The 23,973-nt window shown below is 37.8% G+C and overlaps 1 protein-coding gene across 11 annotated transcripts in view; it reads left to right on the top strand.

The window, feature by feature from the left end:
- Positions 1-23,714, top strand: part of ANKRD26 (ankyrin repeat domain containing 26) — an 86,659-nt gene extending 62,945 nt beyond the window's left edge. For 5 of the 11 annotated variants that reach the window (XM_045585865.1, XM_045585855.1, XM_036453166.2 and 2 more), the window contains 7 exons: positions 1,937-2,049; positions 4,051-4,180; positions 10,384-10,674; positions 11,592-11,806; positions 13,622-13,850; positions 22,165-22,210; positions 23,295-23,714. In XM_045585865.1, coding sequence (XP_045441821.1) covers positions 1,937-2,049; positions 4,051-4,180; positions 10,384-10,674; positions 11,592-11,806; positions 13,622-13,850; positions 22,165-22,210; positions 23,295-23,431 — 1,161 coding nt within the window. In that variant the 3' untranslated portion in view covers positions 23,432-23,714. Of the gene's footprint in view, positions 1-1,936; positions 2,050-4,050; positions 4,181-10,383; positions 10,675-11,591; positions 11,807-13,621; positions 13,851-22,164; positions 22,211-23,294 lie in introns of those variants that run through there. The other 6 variants (XM_045585866.1, XM_045585860.1, XM_045585854.1 and 3 more) reach the window with 3 other exon arrangements.
- Positions 23,715-23,973: the final 259 nt, after the last annotated feature.

The raw sequence follows: 23,973 nt of genomic DNA, 5'->3' as shown, positions 1-23,973 counted from the left end.
CCCAGGTGCAGGGCAAGGCAGAGGCAGTTAAGGGCAATCAGACTAGCAGGGGAGCAGTTAGGGGTGATCAGGCAGGCAGGCAGAGATAGTTAGGGGCAATCGGGCAGGCAGGCAGGTGAGCAATTAGGAGCCAGCAGTCCCTGATTGTGAGAGGAAGTCAGACATCCGTCGATGGATCCTGGGTTGGAGAGGGTGCAGGCCGGGCTGAGGGCTTCCCCTTCACCCCCATGCACAAATTTCATGTGCTGGGCCTCTAGAGCACATGTGTCAAACACAAGGCCCGCGGGCCAAATCCGTCCCGCCAGGCCTTGCAATGTGGCCCGCACCGCGCTGTCATCACTGCACTCCACTGCGTTTCCATCACAGTGACAGTTTATGACTGTTCAGTAAACCATTCGGCCCGCGATTTAGGCTGGATTTTAGATTTTGGCCCCTTCTCTGATTGAGTTCGACACCCCTACTCTAGAGGGATAATAAAAGGCTAATATGCAAATTGTCCCCACGACCAGGAGTGCAACTGGGAATTCAATCAGGTGGTGGGACTTCCCTGCCAACTGCCTATGGCCCCTTCCCAAGCTGGCCCTGTCCCTTATCACCCCCCTTCTCCCCCACCCCTCACCCCTGACCATGATTGGGGGCAGGGTCAGCTGGTACCTTCAGTGCCTACTACCCTTTTCTGGCCCTGCCCCTGATCTGCCCCTCCACCCCTATTAGGGAATATGGTTTGAAGTGTTGTGGTTTAAGAACTCAGAGAGAACTTTTTAAAAAGTAATAAAGTCAAGACCTATATATATCAGGGTTACAGTTGAGAAACAAATTGGGGTTAGAGAAGTAGAGAGAGGGTGTGTGTGTGTAATCATTGTTATCAATTACTCCTGAGAAGTAAGGCAGGATACAGGATTAAAGAAAAAGATGACCCTTAAATTTTTTAATGCAATTATGGGATTGAAAATCATATTCTTATGTAAAAGAAGAGAATAAGTATTAAAAATATGAATATGCAGCCGAAACTGGTTTGGCTCAGCGGATAGAGCGTCAGCCTGTGGACTGAAAGGTCCCAGGTTCGATTCCAGTCAAGGGCATGTACCTTGGTTGTGGGCACATCCCCAGTAGAGGGTGTGTAAGAGGCATCTGATCGATGACTCTCTCTCATCGATGTTTCTAACTCTCTATCCCTCTCTCTTCCTCTCTGTAAAAAAATCAATAAAAAAAAAATATATGAAGCTTGCATTATATATTTTAACATTCTATAATGCAAGATGGAGCTTGCATTATAGAATGTTAGAGTTTAAGGAAAAGGGAGAACAGGATGGTAGAAAAAGCTACAAGAATCAAGTAAAAGTTATGTTTTTGTAAAATATAGACAAGACAAACTTTATTTAAAGAGAAATGTGTTTAATAGAAAAGGAGAAATTGAAATCTCTGTAAGAAAGTTTACAGAAAATGAGAGTCTTTAGCTCATCCTAAAGTCAGATAGTCATTATAAAGAAATGGAAACTGCATGGGAATTTTTCAAAGATTGTCTTAGTAAATGGGACTTAATAGAACCTAGAATATCTGAACTATTGATGTAAATGTTTCTAAGCATCTTTAGAAACTAAAAGGTCAAATATTTTTTAAGACTTAGTATTTAATATATAAAAACATCTGTTTTAACAAATACTGGCAATTTAAATTACAGAAAAAAAGTGATGAAAATATGAAGTCAAATATATATATATATATATATATATATATACATATATATATATATATATATATAAAGTCAATTTAAGTTGCTGTAAGAAGTCTTTTTTAAGTCTATCTTATTGGCATCAAGTTTATAAACCTGTTTACACATATTATACATGAACTCATGAGAAATCGTATTTTTAAGAAAGAAGAGTGAGTATCTAGATTTAAAAAAGTTAATTTTCTTCAAAAATGTTTTTCCAAGTCTCAGGATGAAAAGGAACAGTTAAAGAAACATATTGAGTTAAAACAGTCTTTGGAATATAGCTTGGATCAAGAAATGAAGAAAAATGATCAATTAGAAAAAGAGATTACCAGGTAAGATTTTAATATTTCAGAACATTCCTACCATTCATTAATATTCAGCTGTCATTTTACTATTAAATACAAAATACAAATTTATATTCTCTCTGTAATTTTTATAATTAAACAAATTACCCTATTTAAAAATTTACTTAAGAAACTCAGAGCACACTCAGAGCACAATCTGAAATTTTTTTGAGTGCCAAAATATTGTATTTAGTCTTTACTGATTCCTAAAGGTAATGAGGATACCTTTTGCATATCCTGTCAATCGCACTTTTCAAGTCTACCTTGAATTTTTATTTCTGTAAGATATCTTTGCTCTCTGTGGTAATCTTTCCTTTGTTTAGGAGTGTGCTTTCCTTCAGCATTCACATAGTTTAATATCTAAAAAACTATCTCTGTCATTGCTTAACAACATCAAACATCTTGATTTGGCTTACGTTTCTCCATTTTTAGTGGTAAAATATATCACATATACAAAAATGTATATATGACTTTTAAAAGTTGCGTAATCATGTTTTTATCACTCATAAAAAAAGAAAAATAGGCCCTGGCCAGGTGCTCAGTTAGTAGGAGCTTTGTCCCATGCACCAAACGGTTACAGGTTAGATTGTGGGTCAGGACACATGCCTAGATTGCGGGTTTAATTCCCAGTCAGGATATACATAGGAGGCAATTAATGGATGTTTCTCTTGCTTATTTTTCCTCTTTCTCTGTAAAAATCAATAAAAACATCCTTGAGTGAAGATTAAATTAATAATAATAGCAATAATAATAATAATGTTTTTTCCCAGTGTCTGGGAAGTCCCCACATGGCTTCCTTCCTATTTATTTGCTGAGCAATTTACTCATTCTCATCAGTGTTTTTCCTCATTTAACTGTCTTTCTGTACAGTTGTTTTGTATATCTTTTATTTTGTTAAGATTTTGCTAGCAAGTATCTCTTCCTAAAACAGTCTTGAGCCTGGCCGGTATTGCTCAGTGATTGAGCCTCGACCTTTGAACCAGGAGGTCATGGTTTGATTGCATGTTCAATCCCCAGTGTGGGGTGTGCAGAAGCAGCCAATCAATGATTCTTTCTCATCATTGATGTTTCTATCTCTCTCTCCCTTTCCCTCCCTTTTTGAAATCAATAACATATATATATATATATATATATATATATATATATATATGAAAAAGTTGATGGCTTTTAAAATCTTTATTTAAAAAAAGTCTGCTGAAGAGACTATTACATATTATCTCTGATTTCCTTTCTTCTAAAGCTCTGCCTCTTTCCAAATATCCCTTCAACTCAGACTTCAAATATTTTTCTTTACTGCTTCTTTTTTTTATTTTGAATGACCTTGATGGGTTTTTTTTTTTTAATATATTTTATTGATTCTGTACAGAGAGGAAGGGAGAGAGATAGAGAGTTAGAAACATCGATGAGAGAGAGTCATCGATCAGCTGCCTCTTGCACACCCCCCACTGGGGATATGCCCGCAACCAAGGTACATGCCCTTGACCGGAATCGAACCCGGGACCCTTAAGTCCCCAAGCCGACGCTCTATCCATTGAGCCAAACCGGTCTCGGTGACCTTGATGTTTTTTGTTGGTACTTTTCTTCGTTTCTTCTTGTCAGTAGATATCAAAAGGTATTTTCATGTTTTTTCAAACATTCATATGTAATTATGCTTTTCTATTTCACCTTGGATAGTGATTTCTGGTTTCTAGTTGATTTTTAATAATAGGTTAATGTTTTATTTAATATACTAAAATTAATATTAATAACTTATTTTTAAGAATGCTATGTAATTACAGTATTAACTCTATATCATATGTCATGATTTTTTTTCATGTTATTTATGTAATGTTATAATGTAGTATAGTTTCAAACAATATTAGATTGGAACAAATGAAAGAACATAATTTATAGATTTATATGACAGAACATAATATCTGTTTAAATACAATAATTATTAAATATGTATCCTTAAAGAATTTGACTTACTCATTTTGTACATTTCTGCAGATTTAAGAAACTCTTAAAAATTACAAAAAGGAAGTTAAATGAATATGAAAATGAAGAGCTTAGTTTCCCTGGAGATTTAAAACCAAATCAAATTGAAATGGATATTCAAATTAATATATTAAAACATAAGGTAATATTTAATCAGTTTGGGGGCCACAAATCAACTAAGTTGGGGAAATATTTATCACTTGTTTCTTTGAGCAGTGAAATATAGATTTTCCTATTAATTTTATAGACTTGATATCAGTGAAAAAGCAGGTTTTTTTCCTGATCACTTTACTATAAAAAGGACATACTGTTAATTATTTTATCTTGAACCCTGATAAGAAGCATACCATTTCATTACAGGTCCCCAGGCACCAACACCAAATAAAAAAAAAAATTTTTTTTTGGGGGGGTAACAGCTTTATTGAGCTATAATGCACATACCATGCAGTTCACTCATTTAAAATGAACAATGTAGTGGCTTTTTCTATATTCAAAGAGTTATACAATGATCATCACAAATCAATATTAGAACATTTTCATCACCCTAAAAAGTAACGCTTTGCCCTTTAGTAACCACCCTGTGCAGGGTGTCTGTCCACTTTCTCCTCTTCCGAGCTCTAAGGAATCACTACTGTACTCTTAGTCTCTATAGATTTGTCTATTCTGCACATTTCCTGTCAATGGGATCACACAATATGTGATCCTTCCTGACTGCCTCTTTTATTTAGCATAATGTTTTTAAGATACATCTATTTTATAACATGTATTATCAGTACTTTATTTCTGTTTATTGCTGAAGTGACCACATTTTTCTGTGTATTCATCATTTGATGGATCTTTCTGTTACCACTTTTTGGCATTGTTAATAATGCTGCTATAAACATCCATGCCCAAGATTTTATGTGAACATATATTTTCATTCTCTTAGGAATATACTTATAAATGGAATTGCTGGATCATATCTTTAACCTTTTGAGGCACAGCCACTTTGTTTTCCAAAGTGGCTGACCATTTTTCATTTTCATTTGCAGTGTATGAGAGTTTCAATTCCTCCACATTCTTGCCAACACTGTCATTGCCTGTCTTGATTGTAGCCATCCTGGTGGGTGTGAAGTGGCATCTTCTTATGGTTTTGATTTGTAATTTTCTAGTGGTTAATAATAATGCTGACCATTTTTTCTTGTCCATATTATCATATATCTTCTTTGAAGAACTGTCTATTCAATTCCTTTGCCTGATTTTAATTGGATTTTTTATTATTAAATTGTAAGAGTTCTTCATATATCCTAGATACAAATTCCTTATTAGATAAAGGATTTTCAAATATTCCTTCCATCCAGTAGCTCACCTTTTCACTTTCTTGATGGAATTTATTAAAGCACAGAAGTTTTTGATTTTGAAGTCCAGTTAATCTATTTTTGTCTTTTGGTTTCACAACTAAGAAAGACATCCAAATCCAGTTATGAAGATATACACCTATGTTTCCTTCGGAGAGTTTTGTAGTTTTAGCATTTACATTTTGAGTTCATTTTTATGTATAATGGTATGAGTTAGATGTCTAATTTTATTATTTAGCTTGTGAATATCCAGTTGTCCCAGTAAAATTTGTTAAAAAGACTATTCATGTCTTATTTACTTGTTTGGCACCCTTGTTGAAAAGCATTAGGTGATAATGTGAGGGTTAATTTTTGAATTCTTCCTTCTAATTCATTGATGTATAAGTCTGTCCTTATGCCAGTACAGAATCAAATTTTATGAGAACTTCTTCCCAGTCATTTTGCACATTACCAGTTGTTTTATCTATAATAATAAAAGCATGATATGCTAGTTACACTAGATCTCCTGGGGTGATGGTGGGGGCCACGGCAGCCTCCATGGCAGCAGGGGCTGAGCCCCTTGCATGAATTTCGTGCATCAGGCTTCTAGTATAACAATAAAAAGTCAGTGTAGTGGAATGTTTTTAACTCTACTTTTGTGAAGACTTTTTCTTCTTGAAAAAGCCTGTGGCCAACTTATGTTTTGCTGACTCTGTGATGTGATGAAAAAGTAGGCTTACAAAGATAATATCCATTTCTTTTTTCTCCATGCAAAAGTTTAATCTCTAACCCAGTGCCTCCCACTTCACCCCCATTTCCATTAAAATCCTGGTAACAGGATTGGATGGAAAAGGGCCATATGCTAACCTGACTAGCTCAGGAAAGGCCTGCATGGTGCCTTGTAAACTCAGAAACCTAAAGTAACTACAAACAATAGTCTGAAATTAAAACCTTTTAATTAAAAGTCTATGCTGGGTAGTCATATTTTAGGCTGGTATCTTTCCTGACAAGGATCAATTTTGATCTTAACTGAGACTAATTTCTCTTTGCAACTAAATAACATATCTTTGGTTATCTTGTAACTTCCCTTTTTTCAGACCCCTCAGGGTGGAGACCACAAATTATCTCATTATTATTGTTATTGTGTTAATTGTTGTCTTTTAACTATCCTGTATGCACCTATGTAAAAGAAGCTTGTGTCTATTATTTTACTTTTTACCCAATCCCAGAGGTCCTCCCTTCTCTTTGATTTCTTCTGCCACCCTATTCTATCTTCAATGGATTACATGTAATCCAGCTATGTCTCCAGCTTTTATGGTAATTTATAAAAATAGGTGAAAACTCACCATTCTCAGGAGCATTGTCTCAGTGGGTTGAGATACTGCTTCCTGGCAGTTGTCAACAGTTTGGCTCAAACAAATTCACAAAAAATATTTACAGGTTTGAATGTTTCTTATGTTAATATGACTTAGTCATTTATTTCACTACTAGGGCTCCAGGGCACAAACTCCTGCACCTTGAAAGAAACTGTGGGCTTCGAAACTGCGGTGGGCACAGGGGCAGGTTTCGGCCCATCTTCTGTGCTTCTGCCTGACCCCTCCTGCCACAGCCCCTGGTCTCCTATCTGCCCGCAGCCCTGCTCTCACTGCCGCTTCTCCCATGCACTGACGGCACCAGCCATGCTCACACCCACTGATGGCATGGAGAGATTGGGGCTGGTGCCAGCAGTGGGTGCAAGTAGTGGCTGCTGCCCCGATCGCCCCTCAGGAGCAGGGAAAGGTGAAGAAGCCCTCAGGGGCAATGGGGGCCAGTAGCCACCACTCATATCTACTTACAGCACCAAGAGATCGGGACTGGCGCCAGGCATTGGCAGTGGGTGCAAGCAGTGGCTCCAGTGCCAGCTGCAGATACCAGCAGGGCCGGCGCTGGCAGCAGGTGCAAGCAGCAGCTGCTGGTCCTGATTGTCCCTCAGGAGCAGGGGGAGGTGGAGAAGTCCTAAAGGGCAATGGGGGGCGGCAGCCACTGCTCACACCCACTGATGGCACCAATCCATTGGGGCTGGTGCCAGGTGCCGGCTGCAGGTGTGAGCGGGGCCAGCACTGGCAGCAGTTGTGAACACTGAGTACGACCATGGTGCACAAGAGCGAAGAATTTTCAGTAACCATCAGAGGCTCACCCCAGTGATAGCAGCCAGCACCCCACCTTGGTCTGCCTGCTGCTAATACCTGTCATGTTTCATGTGCACCCCCTGGTGGTCACTGCATGTCATAGCGACAGGTTCAGTTCTGCCATTTGTTCTATTTGCATATTAACTTTTTATTATATAGGATGTTTAATTTTTTATCAGTAGACTCATTGATAGATTTTACCACCTAGGGAGGAGAAGAATAAAATCTGGACTGTCACCTTTCCTCTTTGGAAATCTCTCAATTTGAAATGTCAAAATTTTAAAGCAAATTTGTGTCCCGTAACATAAAGATGAGGTATTCTTACCCTCCAATACAGATAAGCTTAAGTACGGTAGAGGAGAAATTGTATTCAAATGGTGCCAAAAACCACTGCATTTGTTTTACTACTGAGATTTAAAGTGATTTCATAATGTTGTCTGTTTCCTCACTGAGGAGAGGAAAACTTAGCCCTGAACACAGAGTGATTCTCCGTGGGCCGTGGCTGTTCTCTCTGAGCTCTTTGTTCTGTCCTTTTCATAAGAAGTGACTGTGCTTGCAGCTCTTTTCTAAGCCTGCTTCCTCCCTGTAGAACATCTAACTTGCACAGATCTCTCTTTATGGTCTTGGTCTCCGTTAGTCCAAGCTAGCAAGCAGGGTTTTGCTACTACAGTTCTCTTAGAAGCTTTGAGTTTCCTGTGAATTTTATTGGGGTTCATGCCATTAGAAAGGCCACTCTCACAAATGGTTTTTAGATGTGTTGAGCTTCCTGGAGGACAGTGGCTTTAAAATTCTTACATTCTGAAAATCCTTAGAGGAATTTGAGGCACCATGTAAATCTCTCTGAGATCTTAGGGTTTTATAGTCTTGCTTAGTTATCCTTAGACTATTTTCCAGGAAGTACTCTGAATTTGATGTTAACCCAGAAGCCATTTGTTTATTTTAAAATTATTTGACAATTGGACATGTGGAAGAACCTATAAATGGGAAGTGGATATTTGAAACCGTAAGTCCTGGTTCTTTTATATTTAACTACGGTAGTAGCCCTGCGCACGAATCCGTGAGTCAGTAGCTCTCAGCTGCCCTCCTGTAACTCTCCCCATCCCTTTGTTCTCCCCACCCCAACCTCATAGTTTGCTGCCTTCACCCTCCTGTAGCTTTTCCTTCCCACTTGTAGTTTGCTACCCCACCCTCCTGCAGATCCATGATCTGGTCATTACTAGTTGGTTGTTACGCCTCAAGGCATAATGGATAATTAGCATATTTCTCTGGTATTATATAGGATAGTCTTTCTTTAGCTTATTTTTCTCATTGATTTCTCTGTCAGCTGCTTCATGGTGAGAATCCTTGTCAGCCTTGTTTCAATGTCATTTTGTTCACTTGCCTAGAAGCCCCTGCTGTCAGCCTCTTCAGGGGCCATCAGGCCTCCACTCGCCGTTTCTTGGAGGCCCTTTGGTTTTCTTTCTCATGCTTCTCTCCATCATCTCAGGTTCCACCCACTTGCTGTTCAAAGGGGCCCCCACATGTGTGTGTTTTTTTTCTCTTTTAGTGTTAACACTCTATTTTTAATGTCAGTATCTGTGCCAGTTATTGATTGCTGCTAAATAAAACACCTCCAAAACTAGTAGCTCAAAACAGCATTAATTTTGTTCACAAATCTGCAGTGAGGCCAGGTTCAGTAAGACCAGTTCATTTCCTTTCCACTTGCCGTCAGCTGGGATGACTTGAAGCTGGGAACTGGAATCATTAAGGCTTGTTCATTCACCAGTCTGTCAGGGGCAGTGGGCTTCTTGCTCAGACGTTTGCTGGGGCAGGCTCAGCTGGACACCTATACGAGGACTGGTTATGTGCCCTGGGCTGCTTCATGCTTCACAGCACGAAGGGTGAGCTTCCCTAAAAAGAGAGTCAGTCGGAAGCTGTATCACCAGACATAGCAGTCAAACCACAGTGCCACCCTATTCTGTTCACTAGAAACTGTTAGTACAAAAGCCAGCACCTATTTCATGGATTAGTGCCAAAGAATTTGTAGATGTGTTTTAGAAACTCTGCAACATTCACCTTGTCTGACTAAATAATCACCATAGCTAAAGGAACTAGTTTTCCTTTAATTTCCAGCAAGTTTTTGTTGTTGTTTAGTGTGTTCTCTTATTTTGTAGAAAATAACAATTTCAAGATAGCACTACTAAACTAAGCCTTTTTGTTGTTATTTTTCTTAAAAATGTATGTTCATCTCACTAAACTTTTATAGTGGAAGATGTGATTTCTATTTAAACCTGGTAATCATTTCTTCTTGGAATGCAATTTAAATTAGCATCAAACATATATAATAACTTAATTAGTAAAGAAATTAAAAGAAATTAATTAACATCAAACATTGGTAATTCAGTCTATGATATTAGAATCTATATTTATGAGATTCATTAATTATAGTCTTATTTTGAAAGTCTTATTTGGGGAGGCATTTATTTATTCAGATCTAAATATGTCAATATGATGTCCCTAAAACTTCTTTAAAAACTATGGATAATTAATATTGGGGAAGAGATAAAATACTTTTTACTAAGAGGTGACTTATAGTCATTATGGGGAGGAAAGACATGAAACAGTCATAGAAAAAAGACTATAAAATCAAGTGTACACATTGTGTGGCAAAGATGACAGTAATTATATTTTTTGTGACTCCTGATGGTTTTAACTTTGGTCTTGATCCTGAATAATTCAGAATTCCACATTTTAAGACTCTATTACAGTACAGATAACATTTGATTGCAACTGAATTTATTTCAAAATTTGATACTGGTGTTGAGTTAGACTATTCTTAGTCTACACCTTCATAACCAAACTATATTATTTTATTCATGCAGAATGATGATCTTACAGCAAAACTGGAAAGTGCATCTTCAAAGTGTATACATCTGGATGAAAAAAATAAATTTCTTCAACAGGAGTTATTATCTATGAAAGCAATACAAAAAAAATGTGAAAAGCTAGAGAATGAAAAAAAGAAGTGGAAACAAGAAGTGCTAAACCTCAATAGACTTATGGAAATGAATGTGGTAGAATTTGGTGAAGTAGAACAGTATAAACGGAAGATTGAAGAAAGAGCAAGACAGGATGTAGTAGAAAAATTAAAAGAAGTCAATCTATTTTTACAGGTTAATTTATTGATCTTAATATGCTTTAATTCATTTCACTGTAAATTACATTGTATGTATTTTCCTACTTCCCTTAATAGCAGTTTGTTTTGTAGATTTCTGGAAGGAAGGTGGCTTTTGTTTCTCCTTCCAGTATTTCCATTTTTATCATTGTCACCAAGTCAGTCTTTCAGAATGATTTTTATTAAAGGATCATTTTATTTTTAAGACCAATGAATGTAAAATAAGACTATTAGGAAGAAAATTTTTAAAAAGTAATTTAAAAATTATACCATTATCTATATCATAAAAGCCTAAGTGACCGTTATGGCAGAACAACCAGAATGAACAGTCACTATGATGTGAACTGATCACCAGGGGGCAGATGCTCAACACAGGAGCTGCCGCCTGGTGGTCAGTGCGCTCCCACAGGGGGAGTGCCATTCAGCCAGAAGCCAGGCTCATGGCTGGTGAGCACAGCAGTGCTGGCAGGAGCCTCTCCCACCTCTGCCGCTGAGCTAAAGAGCAGCGAGAAGGCAGGTGGTAAGGAGCAAGGGGGTCCCAGACTGCAGGAGGGATGTCTGCCAATGGGGTGCTGGACTGAGAGAGGGCATAGGCCAGGCTGAGGGGACTCCCCCCTCCAGTGCATGAATTTCATGCACTAGGCCTCTAGTTATATTGTTCAATTTTTAAAATTTTAAATTGATTATATTAGTCTTGAATTATTTAAATGTATGGGTATAATTTAAAGAGAGACAAGACTTTATTTTTATAATGTAGATTTAGCTTTGTTAACATTGATAATAAATTTTTTAAACTTCAGCTTTTTTTCATGTTTAAAGATGCTCCCTTAATCATTGACTCAAAATTAAAGGAAACAAATATAACTCTTCAGATTATACTTATTTTATAAATATATATTCATCTTATTGCTCTAGACACAAGCAGCTTCTCAAGAAAATCTAGAGCAGTTAAGAGAGAATCATAATACTTCAATAAGAAGTCAGTTGGAACTCAGAATTAAAGATCTGGAATATGAACTCTTCAAAATGAAAACGTCTCAAGATTCTAAAGAAATAGATTTGGGAAAATATAAGCAACTGTACCTAGAAGAATTAGAAGGTAGAAAATCATTGGCAAATCAACTAAACAAGTAAGTCAAAACACAGGTGTGAAAGACAAAGGGCAGATCAGAGAATATAAATTTACCTCAGTTAGTTTCTAAAGCATAATTTTTATTGAACCAGGTTCAGGAGATTAGTAGAATGTGGAAACTAATTAAGTAATATAATTTTGGAAAATGTTACTGAATGAACTTATCCTTCAAATCTTTGTTCAGAACAGTTTGCATCTCTCCATTTTTTATATGTTTTTTTCCCCCTGATCTACTAGTCTTTAAGCTAAGTGCTTTGAAGGTTTTATAATTTAGACAGCAATATTATTATAAAATTGTCAGAATTCCCCTAAATAGAAATAATAACGAGTTTAACTATTTTTTTTTTAAGTTAATAACTTAAACCCAAACGGTTAAATACCAGAACATTCTGGCACTTGGTAAATTTACTTTCTTGATTGTGTTCTTTGTTATTATCACTGAAGGGCACCTTGAGAAAACTATCCTTACATAGAGATATATGTGGTAAAAGGGAAAGATTAGCATAGGGGTGAAGGGCAGTATAATTGACAAAGGCTAAAAGTAATAAGGTGGTCTGTCTGAGGGGGATGTGGAAGACAAAGGACAGATCCCACTTCTAATGCCTTGATAACGGTGTTATAAGCTGCTTGCCCCCAAAGCTGTTTTCATTCATTCTGATCACCAGCTAGGCCAGTGGTTCCCAACTTTCTTTTGGCCATGCCCCACCTAAGCATCTCTAAAATCCCCCCTCCCGCCATGACATATAATATAATCTTATTCAAAACTTTAACTCACATTCACGTGGAGGAAGCCTAAAAGGCCATTAATTTGGTCTAAACAAGCTTCCAAAGAACATGGCATCCATGAAAGAAAAATAAGAAAAATAAAAGAATGAAAAGACAGTTTAAGTATTGAAGAAATCACACTAAGAAATTGTTAAAAATAATAATATGAAGTGATATGAAAAAATAGCAAATAAAGTTTCAAAATATACAAGTAGAGAACTGAAATGCATACATATGTCAATGTATAATTATTTACTATATATGAGGCCCCTGGAACCCTAAGAAATGCAAAAAATTCACTGTTAATAATTCATTCTCGAATTGCCCCCCTGGGGGCATGTGCCCCAGATTGGGAACCACTGAGCTTGGCTATCTTGTTCTGCCTTAGAGGTTGTTGCTCTATCAGGCGTCTTCAAACTACGGCCCGCGGGCCACATGCGGCCCGCAGAGGAGTCTGATCCGGCCCGCCAGGTTTTTTGGGCAGTGAGCGCAGCCGAGGTGTTACAGTAGGAATTAGTAGTTCATATAGTCCGGCCCTCCAGCTCTCTGAGGGACCGTGATCTGGCCCCCACTTTAAAAAGTTTGAGGACCCCTGCTGCCTTGGCAAAATGGTTAAAATCCCCAAGATAATGAGTGTATTGTACAAGGGTGATGAAAGCAAATGCTTGACAGTGTTTTAGAGAGGTGTGTTTTTTTAATATCTAAATTGGTTCACTAAATATGTCCAAGGACATCTTTGAGAATCTTCTGAGTATAACCCTTCCAAAAGGCAGCATGTATTATTTGATAAGCCATTTACATCACTAACAGTAATTTCTCTCTCCTCTGTACTTTAGATTACTTGTTAGTTAGAAACCCCCATTCCATACAGGTAATTCTTTAGAACAATTTAGAACCTTTACTTACTTATCGTAGGTCTGCTCTGACACATTTTCAGTGTTAAAATCTCGTTTAATGGGAAATTCCATTTACTGTTGTGGCAACTTAAAAAAATGTAAGTCACTTGGGGGAAAGGTGAGTACTAAGCATTTGTTTTCAATGTTCACAGGACTAACGAGAGGCTAGCAGAGATCAGCACCGAACTTCTCCTGCAGAAACAGCAGAACAGGTTTTTAGTCAGTGTTCCTAATACAAGGCCAGTCCTGGAGACACCTGGTGTTGGAAACTTTAATAATAGTTTTGTACTCTATGGACATTCTACTCCTAGAGAAAGCGTGGTGATTCCTACCTCAAGTCCACGGATTTCAAACAACAGCATAGAGGCTTACTTGATCAAGGTTTGTTATTTATCTTTTTTCCTTTGGGTTTCAGATTTTTGAGACAATTCTTGCATTTAATTTGGTGAAATTCTGAGTTGTTTAATTGACTAATGCATACTAAGTCAAAGTCTTCATTATTTTGCTTACGTAGAAAGGAGACAAAAATTTTACAATTTTTTTTAAGTCCCTAGGGCTCTCATTTTCAAGAAACACCTATAGTTAACTGTATTGAATAAATGTGACTAAAGTGATACATTTTAAATTTCTTGAAAAGCTGCATTAAAGTTTTATTTTAGAAATTAAATAGTATTGCCTAATGATGCTTTAACTTACTTTCTAATGGGTTTTATTTTGGTGATGGTTCGTAACAATTATTAAAGTTTTGCTGCACCCTGGTTTTTTCACCCCTAAGTGTAAGTGAATGATTGACATCCAAGCACTTATCCATATATGGATGTAGTTATTTAAGAAACTGAGATAAATCCTTTTATGAATTAAATAAACTTATAACTCTGAAAGGATTAATTTCTATTATTAATTGAAACATTTTGTCATCTAAGGGAGAAAACATTTTTAATTGCTATTTTACTTATGGCATTTTTATTTCAATTTTTATCGAATGTGTTGCTGAGCAGTTGTACGTTTTCTATATAGTTAAATTAAGAAAATATTTGAATGTTAAATTTTTTAAATTTATTTTTTATCTGTGAATTTTTAAAATGAAGTTCACTTATGTCTGAATACCTTGCTAACCCTTGAATGATTGATGACTAAGATGGCAGTGATAGGGAGTCTTGAAATAGCAACTAGTTTTCATTGTGTGTCGTAGTTATTAATATATCCAGTCTTCATCTCATTTGTTGATTTCTTTAGCTCCAGAATTTGTGTTGTTAGAGGCACCTCTCACAGACACCAGAGAGGTGTTACTGGACAGCCCCAAGCCAGTGGGAGAGGGCTGTCCGCAGCCTCAATCCCTGTCTTCTCATATAAGTGAATTAATACGAGAGACCTTGATTGCATTGTGTAAAGCCAATTTATTAAAGTAACTAAAACATGCAAAGCAAATTAAAGAAGCAAAGCAAACAAGCCTATACATGTGGCTTATGAAATGCAGATGGGTTCTCCGCTAATCAGAAGAGTGAGTTGGGTGGGGGTCTGAGGTGTTACATACCCTCCTGTCTATAGGTTTCAAAATTCCTTTGCTGAGTATTTTGCAACAGGTTCATTCTCAATGTCCCTTTTTACTTTGTTGTGGCCTTCCCGGAACCCATGAGAAGAACTTTATCTTGCCAAGCCTTGAGACTGCTGGCTTTTCTGCTTAGGGAATAGAACTGCCCTCTTTTCCTTCCTCCTTCCTCCCTCCACACCTTTTCTGCATTCTCTCCTTAGGGAGGTTTTAAAAAATTTGCTCTCAAGTGTCCTTGGCTGGGGAAGATAATGGCTAGTTATTTACAAGCTGGCTGCACATCGCCCTCAATGTTTGGCCTTGTTTTAACTTTCCTTTCTAAGTTTCCATATTCCTCCTGCATTGGAATGCTATAACAGTTTGATTCTTTTTGTAGTTTTCATCTCTTTGGTAAAGTACTTGTGTTCATTAATTTTATTTCTGAGCTCATTGAACTACCTTTTGAATTTGTTTGTATCTCGTTGAGCTTCTTCATGACTGCTATTTTGCCTTCTTGTTCATTTGTATCACAAACATCCATCATTTTGAGTTTCCTTCTGGAGAGTTGTCATTTTCTTTCTTTGTTAGTGTTACCTTGTTGGTGAGTTGAGGTGTAAGAGGCTTAGCCTTGGTTGTGGGACTGTCGGCCTGGGTGATCAGGGTGGTGATACTGGTGCTGGGTCCAGATTTCCTGGGTCTCAGGCCACCACCACCATGGGAGAGAGATGTGGCCAGTTGAAGCTAGCCAGTTTGTGAATCCACTGAGCTGCTGCCTCATTCCCTATGGCCACTGTTCTGTGGCCAGGAGGCTGGAGACTTCTCTCCGCTGCTGCTACTAGTCTGGTGGTGTGAGCACCACTGAAGCTGAGGAGGGATCTGGATTTTGGAGGGGAGGATGGATGGAATGCTGCTGGACTGTTACCCCTGCTGGGCTCTCGTGTGTGAGCTGCACCCCCCACTCCTCCACTGCTACTGTGTTTGCTGGGGCTGTAGGTTTAGCCTTGTCCTTGGACAACTGCAGCCAAAGGCCTGTCTCAGCAGAATGTTAAGTTACAGTTCTTCTCAACTAAAAATAGGCAGTGCTTCTCTACTCTAAATTTTAACTCTAAGCAAACTATCGCAGTGGTTATGCTAGTTTCTCACAAGACAGAGACAAGTTTAATAAACTTGTTTATTGTATCAGTTATATGCTCTGTATAATTGTTCATGTCCCCACGTCATTTTGCCCAAATAGACAATTGTCTCATAGTCATTTTATCTTTTGAATTGTTCAACTTCTTACTATTCTTTTTCATTCATTTTCTCTGTACTTAACTTTTAAGCCCCTTGATCAACAAATTTTTCCTCAGTTTTTTATTCTGCAGCAAAGTATGTTTATAATATTCACAGACTAACAAGTATATTTCTTTTGCACATTAACCTTTTTACAGTTGTATAAATTCAATGTTTCAAATGGGTAAACTTCCTTGATTTTATTACAGTTTATATTACACTAGAGGCCCGGTGCACAAATTCACATTCCAGTGGGGTCCCTCGGCCTGGCCTGCAGGATCGGGCTAAAACAGCTGGCTCTCTGACATCCTCCCAGGAGTCCTGGATTGCAAGACAGTGCTGCAGGCCAGTCCAAGGGACTCCATCGATGCACGATCAAGGGGAGGGACATGGGAGTTTGGCCACCCAGAGAAGGACCGTGGGAGGGCTACAAGGTATGTGCAGCCCATCTCCCTCAGTCCTGATCATCTGGACCCCAATAGCAAGCTCACCTACCAGTCAGAGTGTCTGCCCCCTTCTGGTCAGTGCACATCATCGCAAATGTTGAGTGGCCTTAGCATATCATTGGCATTGATTGGTTGAACGGACAACTGGGCACTTAGCATATTAGGCTTTTTATGATATAGAATTTATTTTTTTTAATTTAAAATCATTCATAAAATAAGAATGATAACAAATTTCAACTTAAAAGTATCAGTGGTTACTGAAAATATGTTAACTTTGGAAATGTGTGTGTGTGATGTTTGTCACATTGGTCTCAAAAAGAGAATGCAGCACTATTTTTTCAACCTGTAACCTATACTGTGTATATAAAAGCCTAAGTGACCAAAAGACTGTTGACCAGTTGCTATGACACACACTGACCATCAGGGGCCAGATGCTCAATGCAGGATCTTGCCCCTGGTGGTCAGTGCACTCCCACAGCCAACCTCCTGTGGTTCTTTCTTCCCCTGTAGGCCAGCCTGATAGGCCTTGATTGGAATTGGGTGAGACAAGCCCAAGGGGCCCTGATTTCCAGCCATGCCAAGGGACCCCTCCCATGCACTAATTCATGCACCAGGCCTCTAGTCAAATATAATTTGATGGTAGCCTTTCAATGAATTAGGCTATTCATTGTAGTTGCAAATGAACATCTACATTTATTTGTTATGCCTGTTGTTGGTATTAGCTTCACTATATTTTTCTTCATGAAATCTAACTTTTCCCCTCTTTAAAGTAGGGGTTGTTTTAAGCAATGTACATTAAGTATAAAGTCAAGGAAGAAGAAAACCTAGGTGTTGTGTGGTCATCATTTTCTCTTTTTGCTACTCTGATTGTATTTTTTCTACTTTCTCTTCCAAACTGCTGATTCGGTCCTCTGCTTCAGCCAAGCTACCATTTATTTATTACAGTGTATTCATCATTTCATATAATGTATTTTTCATTTCTGACTGGTTTTTTTTTTATGATATCTCTGTCCTTTTTCATGCTGTTAAATATCTTTATAACCATTATTTTGAACTCTATATCCTATAAATTGCTTACTTCCATTTCATTTAGCTTTCTTTCTATCATTTGGATCATATTTCTTTGTCTCCCCATTTTGGCTGCCTCTTTGTTTCTTTCTGTGTGTTAGATCTTCTTTGATTCCCAGTCTTATGTAGTAGGTGTCCTGTGGGTTCCCGAGGTGCAGTCTCCTTGATCACCTGAACTTGTTGTTACAGGAATGTTCCTTGTGTAGGCTATGTGGGCCCTGCTATTATACTTGAGTCTCGGTTGCTATTGGCCTGTTTGTGCATGGAATAAATTCAGGCTAGCTAACTGTGAGGCTCAACCTCAACCAAGGTTTGTGAGCTGCTGTGCAGGTGCTGACTGTAAGAAGCAGAATTTGCCTCCGCAGGGTTTAGTGCCTTCCAAGATCTCCCTTTGAATATGCTGCTTGTAAAACTTATTGGATCCTTCTCTGATTTTGTCTGAAGCTAGCCACTGGGTGTGTTAGTTCAGGGCCTCTTCGGAGGGAGTTTGGCACATGCTAATGTAAGAAGCTGCCTGTGACTGTCCTTCAACAACCTGTTTGCAACTATAAGTGATGCATAGTTTCTGGCTGCCTCCGCTGGGCCTGTGTGTATGTGGGAATGACAAAGCTACTCATCATGTTCAGCTTTTATCAGCATCTGTCTGACGTGCATGTCAGAAAAAATCCCAAAGCATCAGATCCTCCTTGGCCTGCCTCAGTCTGCAGGCCGCCTGTTATGCTCACTCACTGAAAGAGCCTCTGGGTATAAGCTCCAGGCTAGGACTAGAGGGAGTCCAGAAGATGGGGTCATTGCTTTCCTCCAGGCTGATGCCACATGAAAGGTGACATCCTTGGTATGGGAAAATGACTCAGCACTGGTAGCCTAGTGGCTGTCCCTTCAGCTCCTCCACAGAACAATTCCCAGGCTTCATCACATGACTGCAGTCTGTTATACCCTCCCTCTGCAAAAGGCCAGGGTGAGTGGAAGTCTCAGTATGGCTTCTTTTGTAAGTACTTGGTTATAAAACTTCTCTTCAGCTTCTTTTCAGTTGGTTATTCAAGATGATTGTTCTATAATTTAGCAGTAATTCCAGTTTTGTCCGGAGAGGATCTTGTGTTGGTTTCTTTGTTCCTAAAATTAAAGATTTTCTGAAATATTTTGTGCCCATATGAATAAAACAATGTTTCAGTCATAATATAGACAGCAAAATAGTTTTATGTGTGGGTTGTGGGTGTTTTTTTTTTTTGCCACTAGAATTTTCACATGACCTTGACAGTGCCATTTTCATCATTTTAGATTGAAAAATCAGTAGCATAGAATATACCTTAAAATTTTAATTTTTAAAAGTATAAGAATAGAAAGCTCATTTTAAGGTAAAAGCCATTAAAGTATTAAAAAACTGATTAAACTTAAAATTTTATATTTTTATTTTTACTTTTTAAAAATTTAAATAATTTTTTTATTTTTTAATTACAGTCAACATACAATATTATATTAGTTTCAGGTGTACACCCCAGTGCTTAGACATTATATAACTTAGATCATCTTGATAAATATACACATCTGACACCAGACATAGTTATTAGAATATTATAATATTTACTATATTCCCTATGCTGTACTATATATCCCCGTTACTCTTCTGTAATAACCAATATATATTGTACTTCTTAATCCTTTTTCCTATTTTATCAATCCCCCAACCCCTCCCATCTGGCAACCATCAAAATGTTCTCTATATCTGTGAATGTGATTCTGTTCTGCTTGTTCACTTACTTTGTTTTCTAGATTCAATTGTTGATATGTATTTATTGCCATTTATATGTTCATATTTTTTTCTTCTCTTAAAAGACACCCTTTAACATTTCATGGGTCTTTGCTTTTTATCACTTTGAATATTTTCGTGTCAATCCTTTCTGACCTTCAAAGTTTCTGTTGAGAAATTAACTGTAGTATTGTGGGAGCTCTCCCTTGTAGGTACTACTGCTTTTTTTCTCATGCTGCTGTTAAGATTCTGTATTTGATGTTAAACATTTGCATTTTAATTATGATGTACCTTGCTCTGGGCCTCTTTGGGTTCATCTGTTTTAGGCGTCTCTGCTCTTCCTGGATTTGTATGTTTATTTCCTTCTCCAGGTTAGAGTTTTGTTTGTTTTTTTAATCATTACTTTTTCAAATAGGTTTCAATTTCTTGTTCTGTCTCTTCTCTTTCCAGCACTCCTTGTTGTGAATGTTGGTAGGCTTGAAGTTGTCCCAGAGGCTCCTTACACTATCTTCATTTTTTTAAATTTCTTTTCTGTTCTGACTGGATTTTTTTTTTTGCTTCCTTGTATATCAACTTTCTGCTTTATTCTTGGCTTCATCTACTCTACTGTTCATTTCCTTTAAATTAGTCTTCATTTCAGTTAGCATATTCTTTGTGGTTTTTGTTGTTGTTGTTGTTGTTTTTTATGGTTTCTATGTATTATGTTGTTGATCTTCTTCCTAAGGTCATTGAACAACCTGTAACCTGTGTTTTTAACTCTGCATCTAGTAGATAGCTCATCTTCATTTTGTTTAGTTCTTTTTCTGGAGTTTTATTCTATTCTTCATTTGTGATTTTTTTCTCCTCACTTTGGTAGCCTCCTTTTTTGTGTGTCTATGTACTAGATAGAGGTGCTATCAATACATCGCCCAAGCTTGGTGGAGTGGCCTAATGTAGTGGGCGATCTGTAGGGCCCAACTGCAGAGCCTCCTCAATCCCACACGCTGGGCCCTCCTGGTGCATCCCCCTTCCTTTTGCGGGCTATGTATACCCTCCTGTTATAGTCGGCTTTTGATTGCTGTAAGTGGGAGCGATTTACCCTCTGGCCTATCAGCTGCAAGGAATGGCTGTGACCACCAACCACCACGAAGGATTAGCTGTATAGGCCCCCTCCCCCCTACTGTGCAGATCTAACTTCCTCGGGGCTCTGGTGCCAGCTGAGTCCACCTCCTTAGTGTTTCAGTTGTGGAGGTGGTTGGGTGGTACTTCGATATGCTTTGAAGCTGTTCACTGGTTTTGCTGGTTCTGGGACCTTCTGGGAGGTGCTGGCTAAGGTTAGCTGCCACCCATGTCCTACCTGAGACAACACAGCATGAGTTACAAAGCAGTCTGCAGATGGCTGGGTTTGGAGGTGCCCAGGCTGTGAACTAATACTGATTGCTGCTAGTACTGTGTCTGGGGGTCACTTAACAAAGAGATACATGGCACACTGAGGCTAGATGCTGCTTGTTTGAAAGATTTTAGGAAAAATTTGTAGTATAAACCAAGACACAGTATTCATATGGAAAAGCCACTGGGAACAGCTTGGGTGGCGCCACATGTTGGTTTTGGGGGAGTTTCAGTGGATCACCAGGGCACACAAATAGTGCAAGCCTGGTTGATGGAGCCTCAGATATAACGCCTGCCTGCCCTCTCTGTGCCAGTGGGGGTGGGGTGGGTCTTAGAATAGGAACAATGGCCTCTGCCAGCAGTTTTGTCTGGCAGAAAGCTGTGCTCTTGCCCTGATGCCAGAAAATTCAGTTCCTCCTCGTATGGAGCTGCTGCCACAGCATTAGAGCTCAGAGGCTGTGAGTCCACAGTAAGTCTGTGCATGATCCCTTTAAGAGGAATTGCCTGGGACTTCCAGCAGCCCTCAGTCTCCCTCAGCCACAATCCCTGCTGGTTGTTATAGCCAGACGTTATGGGGACTTCTCTTCCTGGCACTTGAACCCTGGGCTGGGGTACCTGGTGTAGGGCTGGGATACCTCACTCCTCAGGGGACCTTGGCAGCCAAGATATCTCTGCTGATTTTTATCCTCATATGTGGGTGTGGGACTAACTTCTTTCCACTGTCTTCCCCTCCTACCAGTCTCAGTGTGCCTTATTTAAATCCTAGTTGGAGAAACTTTCATTCAGATAGATTTCAGGCAGTTCTGAATAATGGTTGTTCTGTAATTTTGTTGTAGTTTTGATGTGTTGTGAGAGGGTTCGAGTACCACATTTACCTATACTGCCATCTTGCCAGGAATTCTCTGATTAAATTTTTATAAAGGGAAGTTTTTCTAAGAATTTCAAAGTTATGCATTATGTGTAAAATATGGCTTGACAAGTTTAAGCTTCTCTGTACTAGTGAGATCATGTTTATTCAATAGATAATTATTAATTATACTTTTTATCAGATTAATATAAATAGCATTACTAGTACACATTCCTGTTTTCCATTATCTAAAATTATAATAAGAATTTATTTTATTTTAGTTATGTGATTATTTTTCTATTTATGTAATCCCCAAGTTAGGTCTGGTCTCTAAAGGATACTTTTCATAAGCTGTTTATCATTCCTATAATAATGTCTCATGTTTTACTTAAATACAACAAATATTTGAATTATTTCAGATGCATCAGGACTTTGAAAAAACTCTAACTAAAGAACTAAAAGAAGGTATGTTGCCAAAATTTATTAATTAAATTTAGATAGCATTGATTTCTGAAATAAACTGTGAATAGTAAGTGGCATTTGTTTTCATGTTTGGGTAACATATACTACATTAAATGTTTTCTTATACATAATGAAAATGTGAAAGCATAAATATTCATAAGGAAGAATACACTTATTCTGCATTTATTCATCACTTTCCATAGATTTTTTAAAATCTCAAAAGTCCATGTATCTCTTTTCATTTCTGGCTGTTCCCTTCCTTTCCTCTGCCATCCCTATGGAACTGTCAACCTACACACTGAAACTGTCAGATAACTGGGCTTCATCCACTTCTCATGTTTTCTCTAGTGATGTGATACTTAGTTAAGCAGTTACAGTTCATATAGCTATAACCGAGGGGCGACATTTAGATCTCCAGTCATTGACTTTGTCATTGGTTTACCTTTTACCCTCAGGAAAATCCCCAGATTCCTTTGCATGGAGTAAAAATACCACCATCCATTTAGTTCTTGCCACATAATTCAGTCTTATTTCTAGATGCTGTTTACCCTATTTTGCCCTTTGCTCTAGCATCTAGGCAATCTGGACTACTTATAATTCTACAGTGATCTTCCTCACCTCTAATCTTGGCATCTGCATTTCTCTTTCTGGCAGTTTTTCCTTGTCCTTCAGGTATGAACTTACAAATCCCTCTACCAAAAAGCCTACAAGAAGGACACAAACCTGGGATGTCCCTTCTGTGTGCTCCAATGGTGCCCTGTTTGTATTTTTTCTTCAGTACACATGACTCTGAATGGAAACTGCCTACTTATCTGTCTTTTCAGTTCGATTCTGTCATCTTTGTCTTGTAACTTCAGTGCTTGCCATATTACCTCAGTGCATAGTGTTGAATAAGTGAATGAAAGACAAGATAACTAGAAACTTTCATAGCCACAATATCAACCAATTCAGTGTGCAACCATGGGAAAATTATATTTCATAGTAATCTTGTGTTATGTACTGTAATCATATAGATGTTTTTATTCTTCTTAACACTTTTATTTAGTTATAGTTTAGGTAAAGAATATAATTCTTTCTTTTTTTCCAGATGCTGCTGAATTTGAATCTGAATCCTATAGAGCTTATCCTATAGGATCAGTTGATCAGTCAAATTCATATCAAGACTTACTTTTGAAAACGTCACGAGAATATGTACAGATTTTGAAGAAAAATTATATGATCTGAAACATAAATAGTAAAAATGTATTTACTGGACTATTTACAAAACATTTTTATTATTTTCCATTAAACACATATGAAATCTTTATTAAAGAAAAATATTTTTGGATCACATTTGTGTGATGAAAATTTATATAGTATTTTAAACTCTATTTCTTGGCATCTAATTAACTTTTAAGCAGACTTTGTAGGTTAAAGCCAGCACTATTGAGTTTTACATACTCAGACTATCAGAATGCCAGCTCTTTGAACAACACTCAAACAACCAAGTTGTCATTCATACTGTAGCTATAGAATTGACTGTTTTTGTGAATTTTTCAACTTTATATTTGGTCCTAAAGATTTAGACAGACATCATTTTTATATGTGCTTCTATGGCTACCATCAAAGTTTGGATATATTACCATTATTATAGACTTATCAAATATCCTACCTAATAAAAGAGTAATATGCAAATTAACCATCACTCTGCTCCAGCCATGCCCACCTATCACACCCACCAGTCAATCAGAGTGAGTATGCAAATAAACCCAATCAAAATGCCTACA

Source organism: Pipistrellus kuhlii, unplaced genomic scaffold (genome assembly GCF_014108245.1).
Source record: "Pipistrellus kuhlii isolate mPipKuh1 unplaced genomic scaffold, mPipKuh1.p scaffold_m20_p_1, whole genome shotgun sequence".
Lineage (NCBI taxonomy): Eukaryota > Metazoa > Chordata > Mammalia > Chiroptera > Vespertilionidae > Pipistrellus > Pipistrellus kuhlii.
Note: the sequence above shows the minus strand (reverse complement) of the source record. Positions and strands in the feature narration are given on the sequence as shown.